We start from the raw sequence: 12,522 nt of genomic DNA, 5'->3' as shown, positions 1-12,522 counted from the left end.
TACAAAGCACAGTGCTGACCTAATACCATACTTCATGGTGCATGCTACCAGGAGCAGTTCTGTGTGTCTCCTCACAATGCACTACCACTTCTAGTTTTCCTCTGGAAGAAGCCTGTAGACACTTTCTACCAAATTGTGTAGCTCAAACTAGAACTAGGGAGAAAGCCAAGAATTACTGGGAGAAAGGAGAAGGGTGCTAACCTATCCACGCTTTCTTCCCAGGTCACCTTCAGGACCTGAAGACAATTAAGGTAAAGTCTGGACTTCCAGATTCTGGCCATACTACTTCAAAGACCTTGTGGTAGCCAGAATCCAAATGCCCTGATATATTCTAATAGTTTCTTTTGAAGAAAGCCGTGTCATATTATACAAGTCCCCTCCATTTTCAAAAGTAATTTCCCATAAGGCATGGGGAGTTGATGAGAAGTAGATAAGGGACAAACAAAAGGAAGTACTTCTTTATACAATGAGTGATTAAAATTGTGGAATTTGCTGCCAGAGGAAGTTGTGATGGTCACAGGCCTAGACAGCTTTAAAAGAGGATTAGACAGATCCATGAAGAATAGGTCTATCAGCAGCTACTATCCATGGTGCTACTATCCATGGCTGCCACATTCACAGGCAGTAAATCTCTGAATACCTGTGCCAGGAGGCAATATAAAGGGAAGGCCTCAGCCTCTATATAGAATCATAGAGTTGGAAGGGACCACCAGGGCCATCAAGTCCAACTTTTATATCCTGCCGTTGGACCTCCAGAGGAACTGGTTGGCCACAGTGTGAGACAGGATGCTGGACTAGATGAACCACTGGTCTGATCCAGCAGCACTCTTCTTATGTTCTTACTGGAGGGGTTTTGATGCTCAAGAAACAAAAGCCACAAAATAAAAATACTTGGGCATAAAGAAGTAGTTGCACAATTCCTTAGGTCCTGGCCTAAATCCTTCAGATCCAATTGCAGGTAGTCTGCATACAGGATTCTCTCATTTCCCATATACTACCAAATTCAATTATTATTCTGCTCCTACTAGTTCAAGATCACCCCTGCCCTTGATTCCCAGTGAGCTTCATTGGTTCATTTTATTTATATCCCACCTTTCTCCCCAGTGGGGACTGAAAGTGGCTTACATCATTCTCCTCTCCTCTATTTTGTCCTCACAACAACCCAGTGAGGTAGGTTAGGCTGAGACTGGCCCAAGGCCACCTAGCAAGCTTCCATGGCACAGTGGGGATTCGAACCTGGGTTTTACCTCTGCATGGGAGGCAGTTCTCCATCAGAAAAGGGATGGGCTTCCTTCGGTTGCAGGGTCCCAGTTCCTTCAGCGTATGAGTGAACATCAGTGAATGAGTAGTATATTGTATTGCTGATTTAACAAAGAAGAAGAAGGGTACATTGGCATTGTTAGTAGCATTAGATCTTAATGAAAATAGGTGTCAGTACAGTTCTTTGTTTATACAGCAGGGTCACATTAGGAAGAATTCAGGCACTGAAACTTCTACAAGTTCAGCCTTAACAGGTTTCTCACTAGCTACGTGCCTGGTCCCCTATGGAAAATGAGGATCTGCTCAAAGCAAAAGGGCAGAGAAAGAAAACAGCACTTGAGATCGTCTTTGGACAAGCAATGACACATATGCATACGCAAACAGGCAAATACTTGCCCACAACTGCCACCCCCACTTCCTCTTCCAGCTGAGGAAGAAGAAGAAGAAAAAAAGGAGTTGGCTTTTATATGCTGACTTTCTCTACTTTTTTTTTTTAGGAGAATCAAACTGGCTTACAATCTTCTTCCCTTCCTCTCCCCACAACAGACACCTTGTGAGGTAGGTGGGGCTGAGAGAGTTCTGAGAGACTAGCCCAAGGTCCCCCAGGCTGGGGGCCCCCAGCTGGCTTCATGTGTAGGAGTGGGGAAACCAACCCGGCTCTCCAAATTAAAGTCCGCCACCCTTAACCACTACTGCAAGCTGGAAAAGCTAACTAAACAGGGGAAAGGCTGTGGATCAAAGATAGAGCATCTTCCTTGTATACATAAGGTCCCAGGTTCAATCCCTCTGGAAAAGGTTTAGGTTGTAGATGAAGGAGAAAAATCTGTACCCGAGACCCTGGGGGGCAGCTCCCTGTCAGAGGAGATAATAATGACCTGTTAGACCAGTGGCTTGACACTGTATAAGACAGGTTTGTGTGTTCAGCTGGCATCGTAGGGTTACCATCCTCCAGGTGGAGCCTGGAGATCTCCTGGAATTACAACTGATCTCCAGACACAGAGATCAGTTCCCCTGCAGAAAATGGTTGCTTTGGATGGTTGACTCTGACATTATACCACCCTGAGGTCCCTGCCCTCCCCAGGCTCCATGGCCCCCAAACCTCCCACCTGTGGCGAAGAGGGACCTGGCAGCCTTAACTGGGTTAGATGGCCCAGAAGTCCAAAACTACATAAGGCCGTTTGGCATGTTGATACAGCATATTTGTGAAAGGTGGTATAAGCCGCTATTTTATATATTTTAGGCTCCAATCCACGTTCTGGGTTACAGCCCACTCACTTGGAAGCCAACAGTTTCCGCTTCTCCTCCAGAGACATCTCACTTTCAGTGCCTTCTTCCTCTTCTGAAGTGGAGTCCGCCAATGACTCCCTCCTCCTGGCCTTCCTCTTACGCCTTCTTTTCTTACGAAGGGCCGTGTCAGAGCTGGAGGCATCGGGGTTTCCATACGAGCTGGAAGCCTCCCTAGAAGCTCTGGTTGTTAGATCTGAGTTTTTCTCGGAAGGGATGGGAGATGTGCACAAGGAGATGGGGATGCTCTCCTGGAAAGGAAGAACAAATTTTGCCAGACATCTGATCCAAATTAGAGCCAGCTTAAACGATAAACCAAGCAAATCCAATGCAATGCTTTGGCATTGGTGGAAGCCAAATTCCATGAAAAGAATTACACAAGTTAGTTGGTATTCTTTGCATCTGGCATCATCTGGGAGCACTGTTCAAGAAGTGTGTCACTTCAAGACTAGTCCCTGATGCCTACTGAAATCAGCGAATACACTTAGACTGCATGCAAATATTTTTTTTCCCCTGAGGAACTTATATTTCAAACATGGAGAACTCGGGACACCCACTAATCATTTCTTGCTGAAAGTTTGTGGGCAATGTTGTGTATTACTCCATTTGCTAGTAATCTGTTTTATGGCAACAATTGCAACAGTTTCGCAGCACAGATGCTAGGGGGAGCCAAAAAAAAGGCACAAGCAAGAGATCACACGAGGCAAGAAAGCAGGGCAAGGAACCCAGCAGCTCTGAAACCTAGGACCCTTACTTTGACTGAAAATGTTTAAAGACCCCCTACCCCTACTTCTATGATGAACTCCTTTGAACTGGAAAGCAGAGTGAAAAATCAATTCAGTGCCATACTGGAAGTGACTCTGCATTAGGACTTTGTCTCCTTGGTGCCACTCAACACTTAAGAGTTCATAAGGTTGAGCTATCAATTCCCAGAAACTAAACAGCACATTTTCTGCCCAGGGTGCTGAGCGGATCTAGAAGCTTGCTGATGGGAGGTGGCAGGGGGGTTCTGTGAGTTCCTACCCTTCAAAAGCCAATCCCACCCCCTTCCCATGAGATGGACCTTTCTGCCCCCATTTCTAGAAAATGGAAAAGGCTCCATTATCACAATAGCTGGATGGCACGGGAAGGGCTTGTCCTCTGTCCTTACAAAGGACCTGTGGACCCCTGGCGTACCCTCGCAGACTGCAGTTTGAGAAGCACTTCTGCATACCACAGGTCTGAAATATGGTTGAGCGTGACCAACTTGTCAGGCTCGCTGAAAGGGATGGAGGGTGGGAAAGGAAGAAAGTCAGACTCTCCACTGGGGAGGTGCAAATCAGGTACTAGAAACGTATCAGGCCTTCAGTCTAGTCCAGGTTCCCTGGTGTGGTTACCATGGGCACCATACTGACCACCAGTATTTCCCTTGGTGCTCTCCAAGTTTTCCATAAAGTGGGTGGGGCCATTGTAAGGCAGGGCTTGCTATTGGCAGCCTTCAGTCCATTGGAAGGTTAGGAGGACTGGTAAGCACCATGGCTTTCCTTATTGTGTGGCTCCACTCCCTCTTCAATCTTTCCTTCCAGGAGGTGTGAGAAAAGCATTCGGTTGGACTCCACCTCCTGTAGCAGCCATTTTGAGGACGCTCACCACCCCCTCTCAAAATTTCAGAGATGCCCCCTGGCTCAAAAAGGTCGAGGACCCCCTGAAACAAGCCCTTAAGGGAAGTTTATGAAGAACTGACCAGCTATGCATTTGTCCCTCGCCACCAGACCAAGAAACACAACCCACCTTTTGTTCCTTCGACTCTTCGACAAAGAAAGCTTCTCCATTTTCACCCAGCTTCATATGCAGGTCAACTGGCTCCCCATTGATTTCAATGTCAACCTAGAGAGAGGTTAATTTTAAGCCACCCCTCCAATAGAAACATTAGCACAAAGAGCAGGCTCCATTCTTGCCAATATGTGACATATGACTTGACCATTGCCAACCCTTTTTTATACAAATCAGAATACACATTTATATTATAGAGTAGGATGTATCCAGCTTAAAAGGTAAAGGTCCCCTGTGCAAGCACCGGGTCATTCCTGACCCACGGGGTGACGTAACATCCCGACGTTTACTAGGCAGACTTTGTTTTATGGGGTGGGTTGCCAGTGCCTTCCCCAGTCATCTTCCCTTTACCCCCAGCAAGCTAGGTACTCATTTTACCAACCTCGGAAGGATGGAAGGCTGAGTCAACCTTGAGCCGGCTACCTGAAACCAACTTCTGTCAGCTTAGATTTGGATTAATTAAAATCCAACATCACATCCTCAGTCGTCAACTGAAGGCCACAAGCCCATTGGTACAATCTTTTTAGCATTATCATACATGGACACTGGACACATCGGTTTGGGTCCCATGGATCTGTTCTACTAACAGAAGGTCTTATTGTACTGGTAGAAAGTTCATCCGTGAGTGGAATGGAATTGTATTGAATCTACTCAGAGTTTGCAACGTGGCTAATAACTTCCATTTTGCCATGCTAAAGAGATTGTATGGATGGCCATTCAACACACACTCAATAGCTACATCCTGCTACATAGGGTCCCCGACCTCCAGGTGGAATTACAGTAGACCTCCACATTACAGATATCACTTTCCCTGCAGAAAATGGCAGCTTCAGAGATTGCTTTGCATGGAGAAGGGGCTGAGCTCCCTTCCCCAAACTCTACCCTCCTGCAAACACTGCCCGCATATATTCAAGAATTTCTGAAGTTGGAGTTAACCATCCTAGCTGTGATTAAGCAGCAAAAGGCCACAAAAATCAATGGGACTTCCAAATAAATTTGATTAGGTGGTAGAAGCGTCATTTGTGAGTTACATACAGGGTAACAAGAGACTACTGCACATCCTCCCCCCCACCCCAAGAAGAAGAGTTGGTTTTTAAATGCCAACTTTCTCTACCACTTAAGGGAGACTCAAACCGGCTTACAATCACCTTCCTTTCCCCTCCCCACAACAGACACCCTGTGAGGTAGGTGGGGCTGAGAGAGCTCTAACAGAGCTCTAGCTAGCCCAAGGTCACCCAGCTGGCTTCATGTGTAGGAGTGGGGAAACAAATCCGGTTCACCAGATTACCGTAGCCTCCACCGCTCATGTGGAGGAGTGGGGAATCAAACCCGGTTCTCTAGATCAGACTCCACCACTCCAAACCACCGCTCTTAACCACTTCACCATGCTGGCTCCCAAGCACAGGATGGCTTACATCAGAGGTCACTCACCACTTTTTCGCTTGAACGCAGGACACGTAGTTTCCCGAAGCGTACATGGAAAGGTGAACAGAGTAAAGAGCCATCTGGCTGCCTCACAACAATGACGTCGATGCAGCCTGTCAGAGTGGCCGGATTCAGGCCCTTGTAGAGCTCCTTCACGGTGCCAAAAACGGTCTCAGCAAGCTGCCCCACATAGTTCATTGTCTGAGACTAAAAGAAAAATGGAACAAGCAAACAGCCTTGAGTTAAAAGAAGAAGCTTTCAGAAGTTCACAAGCGAACTCAGGGACTTGAAAATAATTGGTTGCCTTGTACCTCCAAGCAGCAGATACCACTGTACCATTTTTCTGACCATTTACTTGAACACACAGTATGTTACTCTTTGGTGCTGCTCAGAGACTGATCTGAACACCAAGCCTGTCTGCAGAATGTTCTAAGAAATTATGCTGAGCATATGTGCTTTGATGTGACTTCCTAACATTTCATGATGGTGGTATCTTTTAAATAAGTATTCATATAGGACAGAGTATGGAGGACCATTATCCAGCTTTAATAAAATCAGGTTGGTCAAGGATATTTACCATAGGTGAACCATGGTGGGAATTAATGCACAAGCTGATTAGTATCTGGACCAGGCCATGCCCAAGTTCCGACATTGATATGTTCTGCAGCTCAGGTTTCTCAAGATCAGTGGCCAGAGATGGAGCACAACAGATAGAAGATACTGTTGACCAGGGAAAGGCCAGGCTCACAGAATTAATCTTCTGCTTTGGCAAGGTATACTATATCCCAGTCCATGGATCAGTGCCTCAATGCCTCCAAAAGGCTTCAGTCTCTAATAAAACACAGCCCATCAGAGTTTACTAGATGAGGTCACAAGTCTTAGATGGTCTAAGACCTATCATCCCCAATAAAGTGCCCGCAGTCACCATGGCACTCACCAGTATGTTTCCTAGAGCCACCTTCTTCCCCAAAGCAAAAAAAGCCATTCCTAGCCTCCCTCAACCTCTTTGGGCTCTAGGGTTGCCAACCTCCAGGTGGTGGATGGAGATGTCCCGTTATTACAACTGATCTCCAGGTGACAAAGATCAGCTCACCTGGAGAAAATGGCCACTTTGGAAGGTGGACTCTATGGCATTATACCCCCAGTGAAGTCCCTCCCTTCCCCAAACCCCACCCTCCTCAAGCTCCACCCCCAAATCTCTAGGTATTTCCCAACCTGGAGCTGGCAACCCTATTCGGCTCTCTTGGACAGAAACCAGGAGGCATCACATTTGTGTATGCAAGGAACACTTATTTGGAAACAGCTGTCTCTATCATGAGAATCATGGCTGGGAAATTGGAATTTCCTAACATTTTGTGGAATGTTCCAGTATTTTGTTATTGAAACCAGTCTCCATGGCAGGCCATTTTGCCAAGGCACCTACGACCCATTCTCACAATTCCAACACTGCCCATAGATTCAACAAGGTTAGAGATCTCTGCCTTCGACCGAGAAGTTCCTGATTGAAGTCCTGGAATAAACTCACAGAGTGTTGACAATTTCTTTTTAGAACTATGTAGCGTAGAAATCAAAAAGTCTAAACAGATGAGATAAATGGTTAACCATGACATACATACACCATCCCTATGGGGAACTGCAACAGGGAAGGCAGCATGGTACAGCCCGATCTTGTCAGATCTCGGAAGCTAAGCAGGGTCAGCCCTGGTTAGTATTTGGATGGGAGACCACCAAGGAATACCAGGGTTGCTGTGCAGAGGAAGGCACTGGCAAACCACCTCTGTTAGTCTCTTGCCATGAAAACCCCATAAGGGGTCGTCATAAGTTGGCGACTTGACGACACTTTACACACACACATGGGGAACTGCACATGCCCTATTTGACCATTCAGTGGGAGAGTTTTGTAGTTCTTATTTCTACAGATTTCCAGTTGCCTACAGATGTTGCTACTGTCTGGATCCAATCAGCTTTCATGTGGTTTGGCTCACCTTACAGCTTCATACAATCATGTGCTCAGTGTAAAATGTTGACAGATGGTAATTTGTGTTCGCCTAGAATTATGGAACTGTCCTTCGGTAAGCAAGAGGTGTCAGGTTTCTAAACCTCCTGACTGCTAAGCTCATTCTGTTGAGGGCATGACGAATGATGTTAAATGTTTGAATGGGCTCTTTGTCATGGCATATGATTAAGATTCAGGTGATACGAATGGCTCCATCATACAGACAAATCAGAATTTTTCTTTCTGTATGTGAAAGGTTATACTAGCCACAGAGAGTCAAAATGTACATGACTGTCATAGACAAGCCAAAAAAGTAGGGCAACTCCCAAAGTATCTTAAAAAGGCCTTTAATCAAGGGACACCATTTCATATTTCAATTAAAAGAGAGGCAGACAGACTTCAAGTATGTGCCACATGGTGGTGAGGGTTGTGGGGAAGATTCTAAGCAAGCACATAGGTCCACACTCAGATATATTCAAGATTAAATGGCAAAAAAGGAAAACAAACACTTCTGGGCATAGAGTAGGGGTCACCTGGGGTGTGCGGGGGAGGTAGTTGTGAATTTTGTGCAGAGGGTTGGACTAGATCAAAGCTTCTTAAACTGTGGGTCGCGACCCCATATGGGGTCATGTAACTGAATGTGGGGGTTGCGAAAAAATTGATTTATTATCAGTAAATGTTTGATTTGTATACCTATTTTATATACCTATATACCCGGGGTCGCGTAAAAATTTCTCAGGCAAAAAGGGGTCACGAGTGGAAAAAGTTTAAGAAGCTCTAGACTAGATGACCCTGGGGTCCCTTCCAACTCTATGATTCTATGATTTTGAAAGTCTTTATCATGATTCCTTCCATAATCATAGAGTACGGTAATTATAGCACAGATCATAAGTCACTTTTAAGCAAAAGGATTTAAAAAAATGTTTCGTTTGCTTCTACATTGCTGTCTTACTATAAACTAAACAAAGTCAACCCCAAACCTGCACTGGTTGCAACAGGAATTCAGAGGGGGGGGGGAGAGGGGCAGTTACAGGTAATGATTAATGGGATTGAAGTAGGGATGCTTAACCCCTGCCATGCCCGCCTATTCTCTCCTGCAGCTATCCCCACGTGGCCTCTTGATTCCAGCAGGCTCTGCGATTGCTGAGCAAAGAGGAGGAGAAGAGAACGCAAAGCTAGTGGGAGAATTTGCAGGGGAGAATAGATAAGCAAGGAAGGGGTTAAAACATTCCATCCATTTCTCTCTCGCTTGTGCTTACAACCCTCCAGCCACAGTAGCATTCCCAGGGAAACTCAGGATTCAGAGTCCCATTTCTCTCCTATATTGCCTAGAATATTCCTAACAATTAGCCAGAAATATAGGTGTCCCTGCCTGGGAGGAGTAGAGAGCTGGAACTGTACATGTACCCATTATTCCCCATAGGGTGGAGGAAAGCACATCTGGATCACAACAAAGTGAAGTTTCACAGTGTAGGAGTGGAAGCAGACAAGCTTATCCACGCTGGTTTAGCCACGTTGGTTTACATTTTTATACCGGGAGGAGCGCCACAGGTTCTCCTACCCCTAGATCCAATCTCCCTGCTCTAACCAAGAAGTTCTCAAACGACAGCACAGAAATGAATGTTTGTCAGTGACGGTTCTATGCCAAGCATGCATGAAACTACGATCAGGAATAGCCAACGTGCAAACAACTTTGCCCTTTCATTCATCGTCTCCTGAACTGCTTGCTCTGTGAGGCATAGAGCTGCAGTCTTGTTTTTGAGACCAGAGGCACAAGGAATAGCCTGTGTTAATCCACGCAAACTGTCACGGTTTGCTCTTTTTTTAACCAGAGCAAAGATTCAGAATGCTCTAATCAAGCCGGTGGAAGTTACGACAGATATAAAAGTCTTCCTAACAGCGATGCGCTGACTGATGATGCTTGGCTGCCAGCAAATACCTATTCAGGCATGACACATTCTTAATAGGTTGCTGCAAATTTATTTGCCGTACCACAGATAATGACTGAATTAGTCATTATTACTGCCCATTGCAAAACGGTTAGACAGGTGAGAACGGTTTTGATCCTGTAACTATTTGGGAGCAAGTGGAAGACTGCAGGATGGGAACCCCTTCCTCCATCTGCCAATATAGCACCCCTTCCTCCATCTGCCAATATACAAGCCAGCATGGACAACGCAAGCCACCACCAATTCTGCTCAACAAATGGCTCAATGGCAGAGCACTTGCTTGGCACACAGAAAATCCAAGGCTCAATCTCTGACCTCTTCAGCTAAAATGATCTGATAGAAGAAGAAGAAGAGTTGGTTTTTAGATGCTGATTTTTTCTACTTTTTAAGGAGAATCAAACCGGCTTACAATCGCCTTCCCTTCCCCTCCCCACAACAAACACCTTGTGAGGTAGGTGAGGCTGAGAGAGCTTGAAGAGAACTGTAACTAGCCCAAAGTCACCCAGCTGACTTCATGTGGAGTTCACCAGATTAGAGTCTGCCACTCATGTGGAGGAGCGGGGAATCAAACCCGGTTCTCCAGATTAAGAGTCCACCGCTCTTATCCACTACACCATGAAAGGTAATATGAAAGACCTTTACTTGAGACCTTGCTGGAGAACTACTGCCAGTCAAATAAACAAGACTGATTCTAGTAGGCCAATGGTCTGATGCTTATGCATAATCTCCTAGCCAAGCAAGTTCTAGCCATCAGAAACAAATGGGTTTTTCCATACTTTTAAGACAGTTAAACAAATGTTTAGGACATGGTTCACAACCCATAATGGAACACAACATAATTGCCACAACACTCGCACAACACAGCATCCCAAACTGCAGTGGTCATGATGGTCAAATACTACTGCTTGTGTACTAGGAAAATAATATCCTCACAACACATATGACATGGAGGGGCACACAATTGTTTGTCCCACACCAAGTTGTGCATACACACACACACAGATGCACAACCTTGAGATCCTTTGGAAATGTTTACAGACAAGTAAAGAACATTTCAGTCACACACACCAGAGAAAGCTTCTTCTTACCCAGCAAGAATGGGACAATTCTGTATTGGCTCCCTCCCTAGAAGGAAACCTACCTCTCCAGGGCAGAGCAAGAGAACGTGTCTGGCTTCCAGGCACCCCACAAGTCATTCTGAAACCTACACAGAGTCAAATTATCCCAAAAAGAGGAGGACCACACTCCTGTTTCCTGTACAGAAGGGCAAAGTCTGGCTTTTCTATTATGAGCGAGTCAAAGATAAAACACAGTTCCTAGAGCTGGCCCCGCTAGCTCTAGAAGCTTCAGTGCTTCTGTCAGCTCTGTGCTGCATTGAGCCGAGAGAAGGTCACGAGAGTCCCCTGGTCACGGTAACCTGCTGAGCCGAGTGTTTTAATCAGCAGCCATGCAGGCAAACCCACAGCACAGAAAATGTTAGAACTCCTCTCTCTGTCCCGGACTTTTACATACAACTAAGGTGCTTTGGGTGCCTTTTAAGAAGCATTTGTGAATAATGCACAAATAGGATTTTTGTGTGCAAATTTATACGCACACACCACACACACTTTTGCAACTGCATGGCATGGAAAAAGTTAACAAGGGAAAAAGTTAACAAGATATCAGCAGCTGAGGTTTTCCATCCCAGAGAGAAACGCCCCCTGGAAACATCTGCATATCAAGCTAAAAGGTAGAGGTTCAGAAGCTGGATGAGAAATTAGGGTTGCCAGCTCCGGGTTGGGACATACCCGGAGATTTTGGGGGCAGAACCTGAGGAGGGGAGGGTTTGGGGAGGGGAGGGACTTCAATGCCATAGAGTCCAATTGCCAAAGTGGCCATCTTCTCCAGGTAAACTGGAGCAGGACATCTCCAGCTAGTACCTGGAGGTTGGCAACCCAAATGAGAACCCATCTGTGGGTTGGGACTAAAAGTGTGCCCTAGGTCTGAAAGAAGGCTTGATCACTGAATAAGTGAATCCAAAACTAAGAGCGATAAACCATCACCAATACAGACATACATTTGAAGCATATGTTCTAAAATAAAGCACCAATGGAAACTAGGAGCTGGTATACCTGGCAAGAAGAATACACAAGCAGACAGAAGATATGCCTCTATTGCAATATCTGGACACAGCAGGAGTTAAAATAGCAGGTTCCCAGGAACACTGAACCTGATTGAGATTGCTATCTCAACCTACTTTGCCATCTCAACCTACTATGCGCCTGTTTCAGCCACGGCAGCGGATGATGACGGCATGACAAGTCATCTCTGACTACAGTTCAGTATCAATCTTAGACCTAAGAGGACAAGAATGTTTCCAACAAGCCAGAGGCTATGAGGTCACTGAATTACATTAATACATTACCAATCTCCTCTCAGCAGAGTCTTGTGGAAACCGGACTTTAGAGCCCTGCCTGGACTTCCAAACTCAGCAGCATGCAAGGCAAAGAGGAATGTGCACTAAAAGGCAGGAATGGCAGGTGTTTGATCCATGTGAGAAAGTTGCTAGCAGAAATACTCAAATGGTCTCACTTCTTAGTCACATATATTAAACAGAGCACACCATTTAGGAGGCTATTGCCTGATTTCCAAGTATAAAAGGTTCCCGAACTATAATGTCTTAGGAATGCTGTTGCCAACTCCCAACTCAGATATGGTTGGCACCATTTTTCGACCAGCAACAGCAGTGTGATAGAGCCTGGTGTAGTCAGACTAGGATCTGGGAGGCCCAGGTTCCAATCCCCACTCACTCATGAA

The 12,522-nt window shown here is 45.7% G+C and overlaps 1 protein-coding gene across 1 annotated transcript in view; it reads right to left on the bottom strand.

The window, feature by feature from the left end:
* The window catches only part of LPIN3 (lipin 3), a 36,686-nt gene extending 25,764 nt beyond the window's left edge, over positions 1 to 10,922 (bottom strand). Inside the window, exons 1-5 of the mRNA XM_056844124.1 lie at positions 10,815 to 10,922; positions 5,788 to 5,988; positions 4,315 to 4,410; positions 2,536 to 2,795; positions 1,248 to 1,361 (exon numbers count right to left, since the gene is read on the bottom strand). Coding sequence (XP_056700102.1) covers positions 1,248 to 1,361; positions 2,536 to 2,795; positions 4,315 to 4,410; positions 5,788 to 5,988; positions 10,815 to 10,922 — 779 coding nt within the window. The remainder of the gene's footprint in view (positions 1 to 1,247; positions 1,362 to 2,535; positions 2,796 to 4,314; positions 4,411 to 5,787; positions 5,989 to 10,814) is intronic.
* Between the last annotated feature and the right edge of the window lie 1,600 nt (positions 10,923 to 12,522).

This window comes from Euleptes europaea, chromosome 2, assembly GCF_029931775.1.
Source record: "Euleptes europaea isolate rEulEur1 chromosome 2, rEulEur1.hap1, whole genome shotgun sequence".
Classification (NCBI taxonomy): Eukaryota; Metazoa; Chordata; class Lepidosauria; order Squamata; family Sphaerodactylidae; genus Euleptes; species Euleptes europaea.
Note: the sequence above shows the minus strand (reverse complement) of the source record. Positions and strands in the feature narration are given on the sequence as shown.